The sequence below is a fragment of the Dermacentor albipictus genome, chromosome 1, assembly GCF_038994185.2.
Source record: "Dermacentor albipictus isolate Rhodes 1998 colony chromosome 1, USDA_Dalb.pri_finalv2, whole genome shotgun sequence".
NCBI lineage: Eukaryota > Metazoa > Arthropoda > Arachnida > Ixodida > Ixodidae > Dermacentor > Dermacentor albipictus.
Genome location: NC_091821.1, coordinates 395,328,628 through 395,353,322, shown reverse-complemented (window position 1 = coordinate 395,353,322; position 24,695 = coordinate 395,328,628). Strand labels below are relative to the sequence as shown.

General features: G+C 44.5%; 1 protein-coding gene across 2 annotated transcripts in view; it reads left to right on the top strand.

Annotated features, from left to right (window-relative positions):
• The window catches only part of LOC135915030 (optineurin-like), a 54,390-nt gene extending 29,824 nt beyond the window's left edge, over positions 1-24,566 (top strand). For both annotated transcript variants that reach the window (XM_065448007.1, XM_065447998.1), the window contains exons 9-13: positions 772-877; positions 5,526-5,711; positions 14,568-14,731; positions 20,147-20,192; positions 22,164-24,566. In XM_065448007.1, coding sequence (XP_065304079.1) covers positions 772-877; positions 5,526-5,711; positions 14,568-14,731; positions 20,147-20,192; positions 22,164-22,271 — 610 coding nt within the window. In that variant the 3' untranslated portion in view covers positions 22,272-24,566. The remainder of the gene's footprint in view (positions 1-771; positions 878-5,525; positions 5,712-14,567; positions 14,732-20,146; positions 20,193-22,163) is intronic.
• Positions 24,567-24,695: the final 129 nt, after the last annotated feature.

Here is a 24,695-nt window from a genome sequence, read left to right as displayed (position 1 = left end):
TACTATAAATTTCTGGCAAACATCTGGGCTTGGGGATAATACATGCCCTGTATTGCTTGCTTGTATTTCGTAATTGATTCTGCTTGCTTGTATTGTATGCCTGCATTTGGCTAATTGCTTCTGTTATTTTGTATTATCTTTATGCATATTTTAACAAGAGGTCCCATAGCAGTATTCACACTAAGGGTCCTCTTTCTGTATACCTTTCTCCGTATGTAACCCCCCTCTCCATGTGACGTTCGATAAACTCAAACTCATACAGTAGTAGCTCGTTCATGCGTTTAGGGAAAAAAAGCGAGAATAAACATACTAACCAAGAAAACATATGATTGGAAGTCACTAAAATATTTAACAGACTCAACTGTGTTTGACATGTACGTAAAGCGAAGCGTTGCCCGAATCATTGCAGCACGAGACGTCGATGAGCGCTGCTCACATTGTCGTTTTGATGGCTTTGGCAAGCTTACATCTGCACTCCCCGAATTCTGCCTTGGCCAGCTGCTTCTTCGAGCCAAGCATTTTTGGCTTGAGATTTCGACGTGCCAACTCAGTGCGAACAGTGCGGCATAAGATGCTGACGTGCGTCAAGCTGGTAGGGCCCAAGCGACCTGAGACGCACATTTTGAAAGAATGCTTTATCTTTCCAGATTGATTTAGAGTTTCTCTTTAGTGTCCCTTTAATAAGTTCAGCATGCATGTTGGTCTCTCGTGTGTTGTATCTGACTCAGCTGCTTTCAAGGATGCTGGTTGCATTGCTCTGTCTTGGTGCAGACGTGCCCTGCTGACAGCCGAGAAGAACTGTGAGCGTGCACGCAGGGACTATGCGGAGTTGCTGCGAACTTGGCAGGAATTTGAGAACACCAATGACGCTGGCGAGGTGAGTTATTGGCTCAGGGCAGTGCCCTGTGGTCGAAATAGAATGGGAACTAGTGTGATGGAACTACGATGGAACCCAGTTGACACATTCCTCACTGAGGCGTTTGCTGTTGCGTTTTCCTATTGCGACTCCCATGTATTGTGTTCCCCATGGATATGTCACCATTCTGTAATGTTTTCGGATCTTTTGTGTCACAGGAACATGGCGGTCACATAAATTTATGGACACAGCCAGCTGATTTACTGTTGCAACAAGCGACCCGCACTTTGCAACAAGCAACTGGCACATTGCAACAAGGGACCACAGTTTGCAATATGCAACCGAAGCTGCAGAAGCATATAGGGAGAAAACATGCACAGAGCAGTTGGCAAACTACCTGATGTGTGCATCCGTTGAATCCTACCTGTAACTACGCATACAGGACCAGGTCTGCCCAGCACAGGGCTACATTTATTACAACGAAGCTGTTTATAGCTAAGGTTTCGTGGAGTTTTCATGTATGCCATAAAAAGCTATCATCATCAGCAATGGCTTGCGCCACTGCTGGCTTGTTGGCACTCCTCAGTGTAACCGCATAAATGCGCTCATGCCACTGCTCGCAAGTTCGTCTCTTCTTCCACAGCCTGGTGCGATTCCGCTCATCATGCCACTATTTCCATGCTGCCCCTCGCGCTCGTGCCACTGCTTGCGCCTTTGTCGTCTTCTTCCACAGCTAGCTCCAATGGTGCTCATCATGCCAGCGTTACCATACTGCTCCTCCCTCTGTGAAAGCACTGATGGCATTGGCCCACTGCCAGTTGGTGCGGTGATTTTGATCTCAAATTCTTTGCCTCAATACAGTTAAACCTGGATGTAACGAACCTATATGTAACGATTTTTTAATTCCCCAACGCTGCCCCCATTGAAGCCCATGTATTTTCGACCTTGATGTAACGGATGCGTTGCGGCGGTTAGCCTTGATGTAATGAACTCACAAAGCTGATCAGTCATTACTTTTTGCACTTTTAAGGAAAATTCGGCTGAAGAAATGCTTTAGATTATTGAATATTAATACTGTAAGGAGCCAGCAGCTATGCGAACGCCAGGGATTGCCGCGACCCAGCAAAGTTAGCGATGATGATGATGATGGCGGAGACTAGCGCCGCTCCGTGCCTAACGTAGCAGTCTTTGGAGGCTTTGCTTGTCTAGCGTGACACCAGGTGGCATTGGTATTGGCAGTTGATTTTCCGTATGGATTTGAGGACAAGCATTCTTATTTTGTGATTTTCATTGGTTTCAACGGCTTAGACACACTTATGTGTAAGAATTCACTTGAAAAGCAATGCTGATAGCCGGTTCTTTCATTGCCAGGGTGTGGGAAGGGAGAGGGGGAGGGACGATGACGAACGACACTCCATGACGAACGACGATGCGTTGAATTTGCCATTTTGAGTGTTGTCCTGCGTTCTGCATGTGTGCGTGTGTCAACTGTGCTCTGGTATTGGTTTGTCTGACTTGTTTTGGAGGTGCTAGGCCTGCCTGTCAGCGTGTAGTCGTGCGTCTCCGCTTGTAACTGCGTCGTCGGTTGGTCGTAATGAGTTCTACTGCCAGAAAAGGAAAAGTTCTGTCTTTTGAAGACAAACTCGAAATTTTAAATGCAGTCTCCGCGGGTGAGAAGGACATTGCTGCCCGTTTCAGCATTCCAGCAAGCACACTATCAACGATTTTGAGTGTGGAACACAGCATCAGAAACGCAGTGGAGTCGTGAACAAGCTCGAAGAAAAAAAAAGAGTGAAGCTGTCCACATACACTGATGTGGACAAGGCAGTGTTCACGTGGTTTTTAGACACGCGAGCCAGAAATGTACCCATAAGTGGCGCGATCTTACAACAGAAGGCAAAAGATTTTGCGTGTATCTTGGGCCATGATGATTTCAAGGCAAGCAACAGGTGGATTTAAGAGCTGGCACGGTGTCTTTGGAAGAGTAATCAGTGGGGAATCTGCCTCTGCAGACAGTGATGCTGCTGCTTTGTGGGTGGCTGACAAACTGCCTGGAATCCTGAGTCGCTTCGAGGCGGCTGATGTCTACAATGCCGACGAGACAGCTCTATTTTATCAAATGCTTCCGGGCCGCACGCTAGCGTTAAAAGGTGATGACTGTCGCGGCGGAAAGCAGAGCAAGCTCCGCATAACGATTCTGCTGTGTGCCAACCTCGACGGCACAGACAAGCGAGTCCCGCTAGTTGTTGGCAAAAGTGCCCATCCCAGGTGTTTTAAGGGAACGAAGCGTATGCCCGTGAAGTATATGGCGAATTCCAAAGTGTGGATGACTCGGCCAATATTTTCTGAGTGGTTAAAGGAATTTAACCAGGACGTCAAGCGGCAAGGCCGTCAAGTTTGCCTACTGCTGGACAATTGCTCGACGCACCACGTCGAGGGCCTGCAGCTGTCGAACATCAAACTGCATTACTTCCCGGCCAACTGCACGTCCCTAATACAACCCCTGGACAAATGGGTCATTAACAGTTTTAAATGCTTTTACTGGCGCCAACTAATCCTGAAGATACTTCTTGACATCTGTCTGGAACGGGAGATGAAGATCAACATTTATCAAGCAGTCAAGATGCTTGCTGCCTCCTGGCAAGAGGTCAGGGCAGAAGTTATCGCGAATTGCTTTTTAAAGGCCGGAATAGCCAAAACTGCACGGGCTGGTGCTGACGAGGAGGAGGAGGAAGACCTTTCTACTCCGTCCGATGTGGGTGAAGCGTGGAACGAGCTACGTACTAACGGTGGTGTACCCAACGACGTTGAACTGAGTGACTTTTTGTTTGCTGACAACGCCGCCGTGGCTACAGAAGAAATGTCTGATGCAGCAGTAGCTGAAAGCGTGCAAAATCCCGATGGCGGTGATGATGGTGCCTGTGAGACAGATCCGTGTGACGTGCCTACTGCAAAGAGGTGATGGAACGCAATGGATGTTATGCGCCGTTTCGTCGGCTCGCGCGACGATGAAGGAGCTCTACACGATTTAGCTTCCTTGGAGCGGCGTGTTGTGCCTTCACTCGTGCCGAAGAAGCAAGTGGAAATTACGCAGTTTTTTGCTGTAAAATAAATGCTTGAAGGGTGAGTTCACCTTCACGGATATCTTGAGCTATTTGGTTTCGTTTCTGCATCATTCATACGAGCCTTCACGCGAAACCTGCATGTAACGAAAAATTGCGAGCTTTTGTCAACTTCGTTATATCCAGATTTAACTGTATATCATTTGCGCCTTTGTCATCGTCTTCTTCCACGGTGGGCTTCAATGACGCTGATCCTCCCTCTGCGGAGGTGCGGACGGCACTGGCCCACTGCCAGTCGATGTAGTGATTTCGATGACAAAGTCTTTGCTTCATTATATCGCGGAATGAAAACACGACTGTATATAATGAATGTATAAAAATAAATGTGTGCGTGCCTACCTTTCGTCGCAATGACCACTGATCAAGACAATAAAAGTTTGTACCTTTGTTCAAAATCCTGTGTCACGGCTTAGTCATGTGCTACACAGGCCAATCTGCACGACAGACGGAAGTGGAGAGTGCTGTTGGATACGGGCTATCAAATAGCATCAGTCAAATTCTCCGAATGCAGCCACTCTGTGCTGAGCACCCGGCATCATTTTTATCCGAGCTTCAGCATGACACAAGTCCTTGTTTGCACGACGCCACAACGCTGTCTTAGCTCTCTGGCACGGCGTCGAAATGGTGTTGATGTTGATGTGGCTTCACACGCAAATGCACAGCGTGCTGCTTGGAGGTCGTTGTTCTGATCTCTGAGGCATGTTGTTCTGCCAGGCCACCCGATGAAGATGACACTACCGCGCTTGCACGACGAAAAGTGGAAACACTACGTGTTAACCGATAGGTACGGAATAAGCTGGTACGGTTTATGCGGATACAAAACACATTATATTCAATGGTCGCTGAGTCGGGGATTTACCTTTACTTTTTTTAAAACGATACTACTGTTTAAGTGGGTGTGGTATAACGAGGTTTTACTGTATACTGTTCACGATCACGTGTGCCTCGTGCATTTTCTTGTTTACGTGGGATCTAGCTGTCGGAGAACGTATCATACGATCGCAATTTGGCGATGTACTGAACATTGGTGCCGAAAAATCTTGTTTTTTTGGGAAAGTATGAAGCAGTAAAAAATGAGTGTAACTCTATTGTTTTTTTTTTTGTATGTGTGTTCTCAGTTGCGAACGTTGGTGCCGGGAAAATGCACGTAACGGGAATGTATCAACGAGGTTTTACTTTATTTGGTGTTCGCACACCTCTAATTCATTGGCTAATTCAGTGAGCAATGGTACATTAAACAACTGGCATGGGACTTGTCAGTGGTATTTTCACATTGCATGCTGGTCTAGCGCATTGATGGTACGCTAAGCTCATTGCTGCAGGGAGGCACATAGTGCTGCACACCATGGCATGCAAAAGTGAAAGTATCCCAAAGAATGATCCATCTGTAATGTGGCCGCTAGTTGCACCCAACAGTAAAATGAACTTGCACATGAACTTAAAAAAAAAATGCCTCTGAGGCACACCAGCCTGCTAAGAGTAAAAAATTAGTCTTCTGAATGCTCTGTGCATTGAGTGTTGACGGGGAAGCTTTTGACGACATGCAGCGGACATTTGTGCGTGTGGAACAGCAGTCTGGCGCGGCTGCATGGCGTGATGCAGAGAAGTTGCGCCGCCATTCCGAGAGGCAGGCACAAGAACTGGCTGAACGTGAGAGCCAGGTCGAGGCGCTCCGGCAAGAGGTGGAGCGACTCAGGAAGGACCTGGAGATGCTGGCTCCTCTCCAAGCACAGGTGGGAAATGGCGCCAATTTTTGGAGTGCAATTGATTTCAAGCTCGCTCAATGTTAAAGGGACCCTGAAACAATATTGATGATTTTGCACAAACCTACTTGGATTTTAAATATCTCGCTTGGAAGAAAGTATATGACAGAATACCATAGTCCTAATCAGGTCATTTCTTACGGGCCTTTGTAATAATTGCACATAATAATAAAGTGTTTTTAAGAATATGCAGACATCTTCATAGGCTCAGTGCACATCCTAAAGCTAAGCAAATGCCAATAAAGTAATTGTGATTATCACAAATAAATACCAAAGTTGGGAAGGAAAAACAATGTGGCAGTGGTTAGCCTACATTTGATCTAATTAATAATCTATCACATTTAAGAAAAAGCGGGAAGCTTTAGGATGTAACTGTGATATTACTAAAGATATGATGCCTAGTTCACTGAAATCAGCTGATGCAAACATTATCAAAACTTCTGTAAGGCAAAAGCACTTGACATATGGAAAACCTTTAGGCCCTAGCATGTTACTCGGGTGTTGCTGAGCACAAGTACACCAAATTTACTGAAATTGATTCATGAGAACTATCAAACCTTTCATAAGGCACAGGCACTTGACGAAAAAACGCATCCAGGAAGTCGGTTTCAAGTTTTCACTTTCAAGCGTCGCCCTTTAAACAGAACTGCTGCTTAAACGGAGCCTCATGATTGGTTGGTTTGGTATTCATGCAATGCTCTTGAACCATGCAACTTTCCGGACACATCTAATCTGAGGCAAACAAATGTTGTTTGTAATAGATGGAAAGTAACAGAAAGAGAACGTACGAGGACAAATTATCACTACACTCAAGAATTCCTTCCCAGCAAGTGTCATCTGCTTGTGTTACAACATACTCCGTGTTGACGAGAGCGCCATGGTCAGTGTTGGTCTCAATCTTTCTTTTCACAAACACCATAGCTCGCCCTTGTTAGATTGTTGGCTGCAAACACAGAAAATGGCGATATGTCAAGCTGTGACATCGTGTACATCAGCAAGGCAGCAGACTAATGGAATGGCTACAGTTCATCGGACTGTCGGTATTTGAATGGCGCCAGGATTTGCGTGTTTGCAGCCGTGACTTTATGCCAGAGGATTGCTACCACAATAGTGTTTCACGTGTCTGGTATTCAGGTAAACACAAGCGCAAGCGGGCTGAGCCTGGACATTTCATGGGGTCAGCAGAGGTGTAAACGTCAACGGTCTGCGCAGTGCAGTCACCTGGTGCCACAGAGCTCAACCAAACACAGAACTAATATACTGTATAGTGCAGAATATAGGGCGAGGTTTTTTCAAAAAAATATTACTAAAAGGTCACCCCTTGACTTATATACTGGCCCTTGGCACAACATGAATAGTCGTCTGGCAACATGTAGGAGCGCAGACCTTTCGGCATCCGCATCGTTATCGCCCCCTTGGTGACCGTCGCGGCAGGGGCGTAGCCAGGGGGGGGGCTTATGGGGCTTCAGCCCCCCCCCCGAAATTTTTTCGTGCTGTCCATGCACCACCGACCAAAGCGACCCCCGGCGCCGGAAATCACTCTGGATGTCGTCTAGAACATCATTTTGACTCTCGAAAAGACATTTAACCGTGAAGATTGCGAACTCGGGCTGGATTTCGTGGCAACGCCCATACACCGGCAGTCATATAACGTCAAGCAGTCCCATCCGAGCACAAAGTTTCAAGGGCGCTTGATGGTGAGCGGGCTCGCCGCGGCATCTCACTGAGGCCACGGAATCTATGGAGCGCATGGATATCAATTGCGAAACTTTATGGGTATAAATCTCATAAGCTCTTGATGTGAAACGTGCATTGACATTTCCAAAGTTGTGCTTTAAATTTTCAATTGCGGAACTTTGTGGGTTTAATGTTGTTATAAATATTTGACTCCAAAGGTCCACTGACTTTTCTAAAGTCTTACATCGGAACATACAACGAGGCAAGCCAAATCAACACACTAGCAGACCAGTTGACAAAGGACGCAGCGAGGTCCAATGAGACGATGCGTTGGGGTGGTTCATTTGTGCCGTCATGTCACATAAAAAAATATCAACATTTTTTTTAACCTACGCCAGAACACCCATGTCAAGACACTAAAGCCAGCCAAAGTAACTACGTTCTTAATTATTTTTTCTACTTTGACTTTTATTCGCCGAGGACACATTGAGCCTCTTCAATTTTTTTTTTTGTTCTCGCTACCCTACCTGCGGGCTGCCAGAGCGAGCCAGAGCGCATATGTTTTTCTCGTATGGCCCCGACTGCCGCGCGGTACACTTCAGTAGGCGTTCGGTTTGCTCTGGCCGAGTGGATTTCCACCTGACAGAGTTTTGGAAGATTTCTGGCTAGCAGACGAGAAAAAAAAAACAATGGTCGCTCGCCGCCATCACTGCGGGGACACGAAGGATTGCACCGCGTTCCTTGAGCGGAACCTTTCCGGAAAGTCTTGTTTCGCCGGTGTAGGATACTGAGAAGTATGCGTATGGTTCTCAGTGGGCCAATCGTCTCATGTTTTCTTCGGTATTAATTCCGTAGCCCCATTAGGTGCCCGATGTAGGCATTCAATTCTGGCCAACATACTTTCCTATGATTTCATTTTTTCATTTCGGTGCCTCCGCCCCACAGAAAAAAATACGTTGTTGCGGCGCAGCGAATTGTCGCATGGTGAAAGTTCGATTTTGATACTTCTTTTGCGGAAAGTAATGGGCGACGGGACGCTTCAGTTGCCGGATACGTTTATTATATTATTGCGAAAGCAATTATATGGACACTCCAGGCGCATTCCTGCCGTCGCCCTCATGTTTCGTATAAAGTCCAAGGGTGATAAAATCGTGACCACGCGCTGCATGCTGTATGTGCGAGTGAAAGCGTAGGAGGGGAGGTGGAATGGGTGAGCCGACGATGGTGGCTCAGTCTTGTGTGCGCAGAGGAGAAAAGCGGGGAGCAAACGCGCCGCATTCCGTCGCGCGCAATACATCGGGGGGAGTGGATGGAATGGGGGCGGAATCTAGGATTCTGTGAATCTATGATGTGCAACATGTTTATTTGCCTTGTTTGACACATTACATACAGTTACTTTTTCTTACATACATAGACTCATTGGAGACTTATACGTATACTTAAATATCTTGTTGCGAGGTTTTGTGTATACATGCAGTGAACTTTGTTTCCAGTGACACTTTTTGTCTTTTATCAAGCCATATTTTCGAATTTGCTAAAATAAATTTGTATATCCCATTGTATCTTTGCATTTTTAATGTACGAGGGCGAGTCAAATGAAAGTGCGCCTACCCTAACCGCGCAATAATAGTTCGGTTCATTATCTGCGAGGCATGCGCGTAGGAGAACGGCATGTCTCATTTACAAAAGTGACACGCAGGTGTGAAGATAACTGTTCTTTAATGCTTTCATACACTGGGTTGAATATGGTTGCGTCGTATAATGGACACTTCAAAAGTTGAACAGCTCGGTGTCGCGAAGTTTTTGACAGCTAAAGGTGTTTCCAAAACAGAAATTAATCGCCGTATGGCTGCCGTTTACGTTGAACACGGCATTTCATTGACCACTGTGAAGCGTTGGAGCAAACGGTTTAAAGGACGATGTAAAGACATTCCAAGACCGGGACAAAACCATCGTGCAATCACCCCCCACACAATTTCAAAGATTTATGAGCTGATGAAACAAGAAGGGAGCATAAGCATCGATGTCCTGGCAGACCGTCTGAACATCAGTCATGGTTCGGTTCACGCCATAATTCATGAGTTTCTCGGTTATCGGCTCTTTGGTGCGCAATGGATCCCCAAGATTTTGATCCATCGCGAGAAGACGGAGAAGTTTCGCGCTGCCTTGACTCATCTGATCGGGTATCACAATGAGGATGACGACTTCTTGTTTGCATTTGTGATCGGGGACGAACCTTGATGCCACTACTACGAGCCTGAAACATGACGGCAAAGCTTACAGTGGAAACATTCGAATTTACCACGCCCAAAGAACGCAAAGGCCATCATTTCCGCTGGGAAGGTGTTGTTGACTTTTTTTTCGGTCGTCAGGGTCCATTACTGATATAATTTGCTAAATCTTGAGAGGCTATCAATATTTTTCCGACATTGTGAAACGCCAGAACGGCAGTGTGTCGCAATCCAGAACGAACAACGTGGAAAATTGACGAATGGGGTCATCTTGCTCCACGACAATGCCTGTCCCCACGTCGCTTATGTGGTTAATACAAAACTGGCAAAATTCAAGTGGGAAACGCTGCAGCATGCGCCATACAGGTCAGACCTTTGACCTTGCGACTTCAACATTTTGGAGCAACCGAAAAAACAGCTCAAGGGAACCAGATACAGACTTTTTGAAGCCGCAACCCAAGGAGTTTTATAAGACGGGAATCACGCGACTCGTTAGTCAATGGGACAAATGTCTAAATTCTCATGAAGACTACTTTAAAAAAAGTACCCCGTTGTTGGCTCACATTCATTCGACTTGCCCTCGTATATCTTGCAGAATTCCTGCTTTTTATACGTGCCCTCTGTTGCGACTATGATTTCGGTGCAATTACTCACGATACACTACCGGTAGCAGCTGCTCCTGCGTAATACATTAAAACAAATTACAGCGTCATTGAGATTTTTCACTGGCCATTGCATATATACAAGAATGTAAGCACGGTTCTTGAATGACAAAGTTTCGTTAACATATTTGTCCTCAACTTGTTCAGTTCATTGCCTTTTAATTTTTCATATCAGTGGCATGCACTGCTATCCTGGTTTCGAACTGATATAGTTCTAAAGTTCGTGTGATATTTTCTTTACTTAAATAGACAAAAATATGGAAGCATTGATACCAGTTATTTTGGGCAAAATTTTTGGCACATACGAGTATATTCTTTTATGAAAAATACATAATTTATTGTTTTGATTGTGCGTAGCGTTCAAGAATTCGTTTGCGGCATCTTTGGCAATGACAATGCAGTTATTATTCATGGATTTGATCCCTTGACAAATTGTTTAAAAGGAAGCTTTAGCTCGGGCCCAATCCGACGCGGCCTATTCAAATACTTGTAAAATGCAGAAACGCTTTTCTTAGATAATCCTGCTAATCGCTTTTGTTGAAATTCGTTGTATTTGAGAGAGAAAGTTAAATCCTAGTTCTGTTGGAAACATAACTTCGATTTAGGGCCTGAATTTTGTTTAAAATGTTTTGAAAAATTCGGAAGTTTGAAAAAATAGAAGCACAATGTTTACAAACTAATAGCTATGCATGAAGAACATACATTGTGGTTCTGTAAACGGCATCTATTATAACAGTCAAAGCGGACAAGTTTGCTATGTCAGTTTGTAGCTTACGTGAATTGGTTACGTTGTGTACAAGGGTTCTGCACAAGCCGTATTTCCACAATACTAAATTTTTTTTATACTCATATGTAACATATCCATTTTGTCCACTGTAGATTTACTATTAGATGCAATTCACACAATTGTGATATCATTTTTCATTGTTGAGTCACGGAGTTTTAAACTTTATAGTTTCGTTTTCTGAAAATTTTCGATTTGGCCAATTTTTAATATATAATTGACCACCTAAATGAAAAATTCGAAACCAGTAGTCACTAGAATTAAACTTTTTCTTTTAAATGCAACAAACCTCCTCAAATTCGGTGACGTGGTTGCAGAGAAACACGAATTCCCCTTCTACATGTATTTAAATAGGAGCAACCGAGCTAAAGCTTCCCCGAACAAAATTTCTGGCTACGCCACTGGCCCCGTATATATATATATATATATATATATATATATATATATATATATATATATACGTATATATATACATGGGGCCAGTGGCGTAGCCCCCCCCGAACAGAATTTCTGGCTACGCCACTGCGTCGCGGCCCAACGTTTACCGACGCCATCTTCCCATTTTGTGGAGCGATCGTTCCTGGCGTTGCTAATTTCCCGAGAACCCGCAAAATGAGTACGAGTACTCGACGTCAGTTCACCATGGCATTTAAAAAGAAAGTTATCGAATAGGCTGAAATTCATAGGAACATGTCTGCCCAGCGACAATTTGGCGTGTCGGAAAAAAGCGTCCTGTACTGGCGAACGCAGAAAGTCAAGCTGTCTGCCTGCAACGCGCGGAAGACGTCCTTTTGCGGGCGCTGCATGGTGCACCTGGAGCTCAAAGACAAGGTGGCAGATTTTGTCCGCGAGCATCGTGCCAGATCTTTGCCAGTGACAGTGATTTACTGGGTTCCTCGCTTCATGCGACACAAGGGATTTGCACTTCGACGGCGCACAGAATCTGTCAGAAGCTGCCAGAGGCATACGAGGACAAGCTGGTTGAATTCCAGTGCTTTGTTATCCGTCTCCAGCAGCAGCATGGCTACATGTTGGGACAGATCGGCAACGCTGATGAAACGCCGGTGTGGTTCGACATGCCGCCGTCCACCGCAGTGTGCGAAATCGGCGCAAAAGAAGTCAAGCTTCTTTCTACGAAGAACGGGCATTCGCGCTTCATGGTGATGCTCGCATGTACTGCAGACAGCAGAAAGCTGCCCTCATACATAATCTTTAAGAGGAAGATGCTGCCAAAAGAGGCTTTCCCGTGGGATGTTGTCGTTCGCGTGAATGAAAAGGGCTATGTGGACGAGGCCCTCATGCTCAATTGAATTAAGACCGTCTGGAACCGGCGACTTGGCGCACTCCTGCGGTGTCCGAACATGCTCGTCTTGGATGCCTTTCGTGGGCCCTTGACCGCAGGTGTGAAGCAGGCACTCCGCAACGGGAGGACGGAACTTGCCGTCATTCCGGGAGGCATGACGTCAACACTTCAGCCACTGGACGTCATGCTCAACAAGCTATTTAAACACCGTGTCCGTGAACAATATAATCAGTGGATGGCCGGCGACAACCCAACGGCCGCAACCGGCCGGCTGCGCAGGCCGCCTCTCTCCACCATGGCCACATGGGTGTCGCAGGCTTGGCGCTCGCTGCCCGAAGATATGGTGGTACGGGCATCCAAGAAGTGTTGCATTAGCAACTCCTTGGACGGCACTGACGATGACATGTTGTGGGACGCAGCCAGTGATAAGCAGTCGTCTTCGGATGAGAGTTCAGACAGCTCAAACGAATGATCAGGTGACAAGTCTGGCAGCACCACTGAATAAAATGAAGTTTTGTGCCTTATAATTTTTATGTTGACTTCTTTGCTTCAATGTAAGGGGGTCGACCTATATTCTGCATTATATGGTAGCAGTAATGAAGTGTATTCAACTTTGCTGCCGGTGTAGATTTTTGGCAGTAGCGTAATCGTGAACACATTGTTTTTCTAAATGTTTAAAATGTTTGCCACTTGGTTAGAGCAATATTAGCTCTTTGGCTGGTTAAGCTCTGCGCCACCAGGTGGCTGGACCGTGCAGAATGATCGGGCCACTCACATACATATACGCCAAAGCTCCTTTCTCACAGCAATAGCAATATGGAGGGGCTTTAATTTATGCCTCCACCCATCCGTTGAAACACTCAGCTTACCTGTCGTTTCTGGAATATGGGATAGCTTGGTGCTGCAACAGAATGCTAGCAATGCACGCTGCTTCTATGGCTCTCGCTTGCGATCAACTGCCAGGCGGCTGGCGGAGGGGTTGGAGAGGCTTTGCACGCTGACCCCAAGACAGCAGCCAGAAGTAGATGATGTGGCATCCCATGATGATGAATGACGAAGAGCCAGTGAAGGCTGAGCTTAGCCCGGATCGTACGGCAAACAAGTTGAGGAGGAAATGCATGGCTAAGGAGTAGGGTAACTTGTAATCATCTGTAGCTCTCCTAATATGAGACGCTTGACACAAATTGTGGTGGGAATGATTTACTGTAGCTGTACCCTACGTGTCTACAAAATTTGTCCGAACTGTTTCACGGACCCTTTAATGCTCCCACAGTTAGGTAGATGTGGGAGAATTAACGTAAAGACTTTGTTTGCAGTGATAGCTGTTCTGGGCTTATTCCCCTAGTTGCATTGATGTGTGCCAGGGCAGCTGGTGTCCATTACTAGAATCCCAAGGTGCTTTGCCAGAATTTCATGAAGGAAGTTTAGAAAGTTGCATTGCTCCATGAGGACTCAAACTTAAGACCTCAGATTACCACTCAGATTTTACCTCCCAGGTACTCCGCCAATACTGTAGCAAAGAATACTGTGCCTGGACAATGCTGTGCGTGGCCTTTTGTGCTCTCTTAACTTTCAGGTGCTTGAATGCTTGCACTGGAAACATGGCTTACCTGTGCACCACATTTCTTGGGAACTTGGTACAGTTTTTGCCATTTCCTGTGGTATGGAAAGGATCAAATCTTTCTGACCTTCTACTAGCAGCAAGCACGCTGCTCAATGTGTAACTCACGATTGCCTCATCTTTAGAACACTTACTTGCTTAACAAAATCTGGAAATTCTTTATGCACATCAGAATGACTGAACTTATTTTCATATTGCCTTCATCTTAAACAAAAATATCAAGTCATCCTTTTTGTTCCTTCTTTTCTTTGTTTTCTCAATATTTTTTTGCCCCTCTCTCTCTCCTTGGGCTTTTATATGCTTCATCTCCCTTTTCCATGCATAGTAGCATATGAGCGACTATACACACGCTGGCCGACGTCACTGCATTTCATTACTGAATTTTCACGTGTCCCTCACAGGATCCAAGTTATTCAGAGACCTGAAGTCTCCGTGGGTTAAATACAGGGGTGGACATGAATGCTGATGGTGATCATCTGGCAGGGTCATTCAAGCAGCCATCACATGTGTATTACGCAAACGAATATCCCTATTTCGTGTGTCTGCAGGTGGAGGTGTACCGCACAGACTATGATACGGAGCGAAACCTGCGCCGCCAACTGGAGACAACAGTGCAGCAGCATTTGAACACCATTGAGGAGCTCCGTGAGCAGATCACCGCCCTGCAGGAGCCTCCATCAGAGCAGAGGAGTAGTCACAGTAGCAACCAGAGGTAAAGTACAATGCTTTTGGAAGAAACAGCAGAGTGTATTAGTTAAGACAATCGTACCTGTAGGTGGTACCGGAATCCTTTGATACTTTTTTACCTTTTTGCTACTTTTAAACTTCTCCGTCATGCTATGTGAGAGCTTAATACACTGTTAACTGTGGCCATCTGGCGGTGGCTCTGGTTCAGAAGAGGCACGTCGATGAGCGGTGCGCTTGGCAAGCGGCGCAGCAGCTGGCTGATGTGTTAGTGTGTGTTTTTTTTAGCGTTTTTACACTCTCTTTCTGCCTTTAAGATTTGCAGAGAAGTTTGAATGGTCCTCAGGATCTAGTATAACGTTGCCGAGGGCCTGTTGTATGCAGTAGTGTTGTTCCGGCTACAGAGGGATGGGTGAAACCAATGGCCAACCTACTTGAAATCAACCACTGAGCGAAAACATCACACAGAAAACACGACTGCTGCAGCATTTGTCCTTGTACTATATATGCTGACTGTCCCAGCTAACGTTAATCAAGGTGTTAAAAAAATAAAAGTTAAAAAAAGATGCAGTGCTAGATATGACTACGAGACCTTCGATGCTTGGTTGGCAGACCCTGTGCTATTTATTTTTATTTTTAAATTTTTTTGAGCTTGGCTAATGTTAGCTGGGACACCCTATATTTATTCGCACTTAAAGTGAACTATAATGTGCTTCTGAAGTTGAAATGCATAATTTTCAACCCTTGCCAGCTGTTCAAAACTGAGTTTGAGGCTGTGGTATCGTTAGTGAAGGTTAGGCCCATCTCAGCTGACAAGTTCATGGACTGACTACTGATCGACTAAGTGATAAGTAATTGTGACGAAGAACACTGCTTTTGTAGTTCAGTTCTGTCCATAGCGATTTGAAGTGTTGTATGGTGTACACACAAGGAGAAAGTTGGAACACGGTGCATAGCCAATGTCTGTATGTCACCATTGTCGATTGAAGGCTGCCGGTCGTACTCGCCGGTGCTTCTATGAATGAAATGTGACTACATATAGTGGCAGCTCTGTTTGTATTGTTCATGACCTATAGAGGAGGCTGTGATATTCTTATACTCAAAATATTTGTTTGCCTCTTGCGCAACAAGTGTCATAGTAGCCTTTGTGCCATTCAACTTCATTAATCATCATCACCACCTCTGGTGCGTGCAGACCCTGTGAACACTACTTTCACAATGCATTCTACGTACCTGATTCTGACATACCTTTTTTCCTAATTAATATATCTGAAAATTGCCTGCATGGTATAATTGAATACGAAACCTAAGTGCATTTGGAGTGTTTGCTGCTATTTTTGTTCAACGTAAGCGTAATTTTTTGCTATATATACTGATTATAACTAAACCGTGTCCAGAAATTGTTCGATATATAGAATAACTTTATGTAAACGGGTTTGATGTAGTCGGGTTCAACTGTATACGGAATATCAAATGCAGTGAACTGTACGGAGAAAAATATCTAATCCAGACTGCTCTAAAGAACTCTGTGGCAGTGACGGTAACCTTTAGAGGGGCCATGACATGGTTGTCCAGCTATTCCCAGTTTATCATTGTAACTGCTCATAAGAGTGGCTTGTTGGGCTAGTTGGTACATGGTTATACTAGGAGAATGCCGGCAAACTTGAAAAAGGAAAAAAAACATCAAGAGGCAGACATAGACAAAACGACAAAAAGTGTTGGGACTGGCCATTTTCCTGCAGAATCCAAAATCCACAGACTGCTGTACAGTTCAACTTCTATATTATAATATGCAAATACGCATTTTCTACTGTACTGAATAGGCTCAAGTTTTGCTGGTTGCCTTGGAGACTTGTATGACTTGACATGCAAAATAAAATTCAAGATCTAAAATTTTGTGTAATGGCCTTGAACTCTTTCCCTACCATGGGAAAAATAGGTATTTTTTGCAGGTTAAGCCAGATTTCTTTTCTGAAGGAACTACTGCACTCAATATTTTATGTAATGCATAAACATTTTATTAACAGATACTAGCTTTATCAACAAGATGTATGTCATAAAAAAAAAGATATAAATTGCCAGAATCGAGATTGTGGGGTAAAATTGAACAAAGTTTAAAACAACTCGCTTGTATGTACAGTGAAACCTCGTTAAACCGTAGTTGACCGGAGCTCGGAAAAAGTACGTACTAAATGGTATTACTGTTTAACCGAAATAGCATGAGATTTCCCACTTACCTGTCAAAAACGAAACATGGAACTCGATGAGAGTGTGATAAGAGGGTAAAAAAAACATACAGTATTTATTCACATTGCGCGACAAAAGTGTTATTTTTGTTTGATGCTGCGGCGGCCTAGCAGCGACGACAGCGGCCTCAAACTCACTGAAGCTGCGCACCAACTTTTCAGCCAGCTCCTTTGGCAAACACTCGCATGGCAGATTCCTCATTGGCATTACGTATTCTCCGTGCACGCGTAGCGCTTCAGAAGTCGCGAGGCGCCTTTTTCATTGTGGGCTTCTCTTCTCATCGTGACGATTGTATTCATGAGGCTGGCGTAATGCGCAGCTTCTGCCACTTTCGGGCCTGAATCGCCCTTGCTGTCGCTTTCCGTGTTGTCCTCATCACTGTCGCTAGTCCACACTTCGGCAACAACAGAAGCAACAATGGCAAAAGTCAAACTTCGTAGCCAACATTTCTTCGCAGTCGTAGCAGCTTTGCTGGGCAACTTCTTTGCATTCCAAATGCCACACACTGTAGTCAACAGCAGATCCCTGTCGCGTGCCAGCGCTGACTTCTTCGTTTCATGTTCGACAGCTCGAACGATGTCTAATTTTTCTTCTATGCTGAGCACCTGGCGTCTTTTTCATCCAAGCTTCAGCATGACGCGAGTCCTCGCTTGCACGACGCCACCACGTTCTGTGGCACAGCGCTGAAATGATGTGATGTTGATGTTGACGTGGCTTCACACGCAAACGCACAGGGCACTTGGAGGCTGGTGTTCCGATCTCTGAGGCTTGTTGTTCTGCCGGGTCACCCGATGGAGACAACGCACCGCCGTGTTCGCGCGCCGAAAAATAAAAACACTACGTGTTAACCAGCACGTACGCAATAAGGTGGTACAGTTTATGCGGACGCCTACCTCTAGAGAAATTTACAAGGCAGTCTCTGGCACTGATTGACGACCTAACGAGCAAAGGATTCAACATAAGGTTTCAGTGGATTCCATCACACGTAGGAATTGATGGAAACAAGGAAGCTGACGCCCTTGCACGCCTAGCGCTGACATGTGTCCCAAAAGTGAAAGCTCCAAAACCTTTTCAAAACTCTAAGGGTGCAATCCGCCTTCACTTTAGAGAGATGCACAAGAATCCACACGAACCCTGTGTGACTCATGGATTTACACGCGAACAAGCGACGCTTTTATACCGCATCAGGACCGACTCCGCGTGCACCCCAGCTTGGTTATTCAAGACTAGGCTTCGCGCTTCCCCACTCTGTGTTTTCTGTGGTGACATTGGCGACATCGAACATTTCATTTGGCTATGCCCGCAGTTTGACACAGAGAGAAAAGCGATGGTCGACAAGCTACAAAAAAGCGGTCTCACGCACAGGACCTTTGAGGACGTTGTTTTCCCCGGTGGGCCTGCGGCATTCAGGAAGCGAGCGCAACGACTGCTGATAGCCTTCCTGCAAGACAGGGGGCTCATCGACAGCTGGTGACACACCCCTGATCTCAACTCGAAGGAGGATCAGGCGGAACAATTGCCGGCTATGTCATCATCATCATCATCATCATCAGCCTGGTTACGCCCACTGCAGGGCAAAGGCCTCTCCCATATTTCTCCACCAACCCCGGTCATGTACTAATTGTGGCCATGCCGTCCCTGCAAATTTCTTAATCTCATCTGCCCACCTAACTTTCTGCCGTCCCCTGCTACGCTTCCCTTCCCTTGGAATCCAGTCCGTAACCCTTAATGACCATCGGTTATCTTCCCTCCTCATTACATGTCCTGCCCATGCCCATTTCTTTTTCTTGATTTCAACTAAGATGTCATTAACTCGCGTTTGTTCCCTCACCCAATCTGCTCTTTTCTTATCCCTTAACGTTACACCTATCATTCGTCTTTCCATAGCTCGTTGCGTCGTCCTCAATTTGAGTAGAACCCTTTTTGTAAGCCTCCAGGTTTCTGCCCCGTAGGTGAGTACTGGTAAGACACAGCTATTAAACACTTTTCTTTTGAGGGATAATGGCAACCTGCTGTTCATGATCTGAGAATGCCTGCCAAATGGCTATGACCTGGCAGCCTGGCATAGCCTGGCATACATAGCCGGTTAGCCGGCTATGTATGCCAGGCTAACCCCGCCTGCTTCAACATCACCACCACCACCACCCACCACCACCACAAAACACATTATGTTCAATGGCCACTGAGTCTGAGTTGGGGATTTGACTTTACTACTTTTAAAAATTAACTACTGTTTAAGCGGGTACGGTTTAAAGAGGTTTTACTGTACTAAGAAAAAAAATGCAACAAATATTATGAGATATACAAAATTGACTGTCATCTAATAAGCACTATCTCAGTCAAAATTTTTCATTGAACACGTATTTCACTACAAAAATTGACCTGCAAGCACTACAGTTGGGCATGCCAGGCTACAGCCGCCGATGTTCTGGGCTGGTTTGCGTCGTCGTTGCTTTCAAAGTCTGACAAAAAGGCTCCCTACTAAGACTCCCTGCTGCTTGATCCATCGATACAATCTGCTGCAGGCGCTGCGGAATTGCCAGACCTGCGTTCTTTAGAAGCACGTATGCAGCTCGTGGAGGTGGCCATTTTTTGCTTTCTACTTTGACAATTACAAAACTTCAGAATGCATTCAAAAGTTACCGCCTGGTGGAAGAGAAGTCGAATTGCTTAGAAAACAAAACTAAAAAAAGTTATCCTCCTCCTTGTCTGATAGCGCAGTGTGTCCGTGAGTGGCCTGGAAGGTCTCGAAAGCGTCGTTTCAAACCATCATTAGCAGGCTAACGATGCCCAGTGGGCGTGGTACGGAAAGAGTTAAGTGTGAATAAATTTGTATCCTGTGGAGGTAAACTTGCGGGTATCACTTTGTTCTGATTGCAAAAATAGAAGACAAGCTGCTTTTTCTTGTTTATAAAATTGAATGTGCATTAGATTTGGGTGCACATTTTCTTGCCTCGAACCTGTAAAACTGAAGGTGCATTTGAATTGGGCTAGTACAGTGCTTCAGCCATGTATTGTGATCGGACAGCGGAAATTTCGGGATGTAAATGAATGCCCATCACTCCTTTGACTCATTATGCTTGGACGTTGTTGCAAAAAAGTATCTTCAGAATAGCGTGATTGATAGTGTTGTTTTCACCCCTGCTGCTTTACACTATCTGCATGTAAACTGCGAATGGCTTTTTTTTTCATGCAGGTCTTCCGAGTCCAACTCTACATCTGGACAGCAGGCTGATTCTCAGGTGAGCAGCTTGCCTCTGTACACATTTAGTTTTATTTTCGAGCAACAAAGGTTTGTTTATCCTGTGAGCATCAAGAATATACTTTGTAGGACACTGGCATGAGACATCAGGCTAAAGAGTACTGCACCAGGCCTCATTGGTAATTTTGTTACAAATTGGAAGTTGTAAGGTGTCGTCTAGGGTGCATTTTACTGCAAAAATTATTTTCAGATTGGTTCATTATTATATAAAAGAAATTGAGATGTCACGTTGCCATGCTGCGAGTAGAGCTTCACTGCCTATGTAGACACGCTCCCTTTTTGCCTCGACCAGGGTCCGTAAGTGACATTCCTTCCCTGCCTTTGTAGCTAAAAGGCTGTGTCACAGTTATGTCATGAGCCACACCCTTCTTTTCTTTCCCCCCCCCCCTCTTTTTCTTGCAGCATGGAGCACTTCCAGAGGCGAGGTTGCCCCCTCTGTATTCTATGAGTTAACAAAGTCACATGTCAGATTCGGTGACGTTGCAGGCAATGCATCTTTCATAGAGGCATTTGTGCATATGACCTCGACTCCAGCAAAAGAGCAGGGCTCCCTCAAAGGGAAGGGCACGGGGGTTTAAGCGGTTGTCATGAGGTGAAGCCATTTGATACTCTGCAACATGATTGCCACAGCACGATCTATGCGCCACATTTGTTTGTTCGCAGTGTCCAAACCTGGGAATGAGGGGTCCATTAAGCTAGATTAGCATTAAGCTAGCTAGGGTCCATTACCTAAGTTGTTCATCTGGAATACCAAATCGGTTGCTCTTGCATTGAGGTGGGAAATTTAAGCCAGAAATGGGGCAAAAATGAAAGGCTGGTGATGATGCCAACATGAAATCATTGCACCATTTCCTTTTAACAATTAATTGTGGAACCGTTCACTTGGCACTGGTTTAGTGGCTATCAAGAGTAGGGTTACGCTGCATTATAAACTGCAACTTGAAAACGATTCTGACTTTTTGAAGCCTGTCCTGCACGAAACTGGTTGAAATGCACCAAAATGCATGGAAGGTTGTGATGTGCAATTGGCACTCCGGTTCCAGCTTGAAAGTAAAGAAAAAAAAATGTGTTCCCCTCCCAAGACATTACAGCAGGTGGGGTTTCGTTGAATAGTTAACACTGTGATGTCACATTTTATTCTAACTGGCTCAGCTAAAGAGGTTCTCTTCGGTTGGCAGGAAAAGTCTGTTACTAGTGGAGAAAATGAAAATCAATGTTTCCCTGTCTAAATTTTGCACTTACACTGCAGCGCCTGTAAGCCAGTCTGTAGCCACACATTTCAAAGCATTCTCGTGCGTATGTGTCCCAGTTTTGTCTAAAAAGAAGTTCTTGAATCTCTCTATACTGACTTATTGGCTCCTCTATAATGCAGTATAGTTCTTGTTTATAAATGAAACTGTTCAACTACTCCTCAGCAGACACTGTCAGAATCCATGATGTCACATAAATCTAGTGTCGGAACACCACTGACCCTCCAAAATCTCTTGTAAAGCTCATTTGTAAGTCACTCCTGTACAAACAAGAATTTCAGCATTTGGTTACTATTATATAGTATAACTTGTGTAGTATCATGAAAAAAGGGATGTGTGTTAACAATTTGAACAAACAGTGCGAAAAGTAAATTCTGGTATGATTATGGGACACGCTGCAATGGAGCCCTCCGGATTTATTTCGACCACCTGGAGTTCATTGATGTTCACTTAAATCGAAGTACACGAGCGTACTTGCATTTTACCCCCATCGAAACGGAGTAGCCGCATCCGGGATTGGTCCCGAGACCACAAGCCCAGCAGCACGACTAGCCGCTAAGCTACGACACCAGGTTGTGAGCAAACAATGTGTGTGTACATGCATGCATACTTTAACAGTTTTATTTGCATGTTTCCACATTGTATGATCGTGCCGGGGCATTCTCTTGCTTCTGAACTGAGACCGTGTATGCTGTGTGCAGGGAATGGAATCAATGTTGCCGTGTCCTCTGTGCATGGAGGTTTGTTCAACACGCTCACTCTACATAGCCCACGTCCAGAGCTGCGCCGATGGCCAGGAAGTACGCTAGACTCAATTGCCGTCAAGCATGCATGTGCCAGAAAAGGGAGTCTCAGGCACATCACCTCCTTGTAGATATGACCTGCCAGATTGTTCTTCAGTCAGCTTGGATTCTGAAGCGAGGGTCAAGTGTGAAATTCTCCGTTTAGGCACATGGAAGCACTTTTTGGAGCTGCATGTTCTTTGTCAACTCTTGGCTATTGTCGACTATGCAGTGATTCTTTTATTGGCAGTACAAACACAGGCTTCAAAATTGCTTGGCTCAAGTAAAACGGTGCACTAAGTGCTCTCTTGTGTCTGCCGAATTGCGCCGTTTTTGTCTGAAACGCGTAAGCCCACATTTGTATGTGGTTATGCATCCTGATTAATTGATGTTGCTTAATTATAGATGTGCTGAAATTCTTACCTTCTGGATTAAGGCACAGTTTTCTGTGCACATTCTTTTTTAAAATAGATGTGCAATAGCATGCTGTGCCTTCGTCTATAGGATCGTGAACATTTTCTCAAGTTCCTTGGTTTTTCACTCAGTATTAATGTGTCAAGTTCAAGTTAACCACCTTCATTATGCAGCATACTGACTGTCTCTGCAAGTGTCTTCTGTATTGAAGCTTCTGCAAAGCAAGGAAGAGAAATTCTTCCTGCTGCCATTGCTGCAGTGAGCCAGTGTGTTCTTTGTTCTCTTTAGTTGGCTGCTTGCGTGTTAAATGAGCCTGAAATACTAGAGCTGCGATGTGAATGTTAGCATGTTTTACATGCACCTTTTGTCCATCCAGCTTTTCAGATAAGTGCAGCCATCTTCAGTTGAGACTTGCTTCTGTTGCAGTGTGCACTGAGAGAATGCTTGTACATTGTTTAATTATTATGGTTGGCTATGGATATCTGGTGCAGTACACATGTTATGGTCAGAACGGGGAACAACATTTTTCATATTCCTTCTAATACTTTGTTTGATTGTTAATCACTTTATCAGAGATGTTAGAGTGTCCGTTCATTGAAACGTAATATAACGCTGTTGCACACCTTAATTGCAACAAAGCTGCATCTTGTTGGAATTTATGCTTGACCGTACAGACAGTTTACTGAATGCCACCGATTTCGATCCATGCATGGCATGCTGCAACAAGGTTGCTTTTGTTACTAGTGACTGTAGTAATGATATGTGTCACAAATATGACTATTGCGTGAATTATTTTCTTTCTAAGGAAGGTGTTGCAGTAGAAGAAAGAGTCTGCTATGTGTAGCATGGGTAGAAAACTGCTTTGTGGTGTAGATTTGTACAGTGAACAAGCCAATGCTTTATGTAGTTGTGATGTACACATTTTGTTGCTTGTCTTTATTTTTTTTTTCATACTTCAGGACACTTCTACATGCTTAAGACACAAAGAAGCTGCGCATTATTGAAATCAAATTGCAGTGTGTTAAACGCTTCAGTTATGCACAGAACACTTGATAAACACTGTTGTTTGGAAATACAATCAGGTGCATTGCTAGTTAGTTGAGATTAGTGGTAGATAACCTGTTGCTATAATTTAAGTATGCAAAAGCCTAGATAAATTGTTCCAGATAGCTGATGCATTGTGCAGTGGTTGGGTATATGTAATATTTAACAAGCATTTAAGAAATTTTCTAAAGCCAGATTATTATTCATTCTGTTTTTTTTTTTTAGAAAGATACACATGTTTGTGTACTGTGTCTAATACTCGCTCTCTAATGTCTACATCGGTAGGTGCCTGCTATTAAATAAAATAATCTTTGTCACACAAAGCTTGACAATACTAGAGTGTAGATTGTGAAAATGTTCTGTGAGGTTGTGCTGTATCAGGCACATACCTTTAAGCAAAAATTCCCCCATGTTTTTATTTTTTCATGTTTTTCTTTTTAAATATATCCTCACTGACATGAGCACAATGTGTAATTTTTAAGGAAGCCTAAATCAGTAGCTGACATTGCATTGCTGACTAATGTGTGCTAGGCTTGAGTATGCCTGACACTCTTTATATCAGTAGTGTCAATCTGAAGACATTCATTAGTTGCTAATTTGTACTAGTTAATACTTATGTGCAGTGAAAGTATTGTGGAATTGCATGTCCATTGATACCGTTAGTTGTGTAGCTTTCAATATACGTATGTTACATGTGAAATGCTTTATTGCGCAGTCAGTTACTGCAGCATGCAGCTTTTGAACCTTGCCACCTTATTTGGCATGCATGTACATTTGTGCTGCATGTGTACTTGAGCATATCTACGTAAAGAAGTGAAAGATTGACGCCATTTCAAATGAGAATAAAGAGGCTTTTATTCTGTCTGTGCTAGTATGTTTTACATATGAACATCTTTTTTCGCTTGAATTTTATAAAAGTGTGGTAGTAGTACAAAAGAATGGCATTTCTCTGCCTCTTGTGTAGCTGCAATACACCTGCGAACCCATGAACTT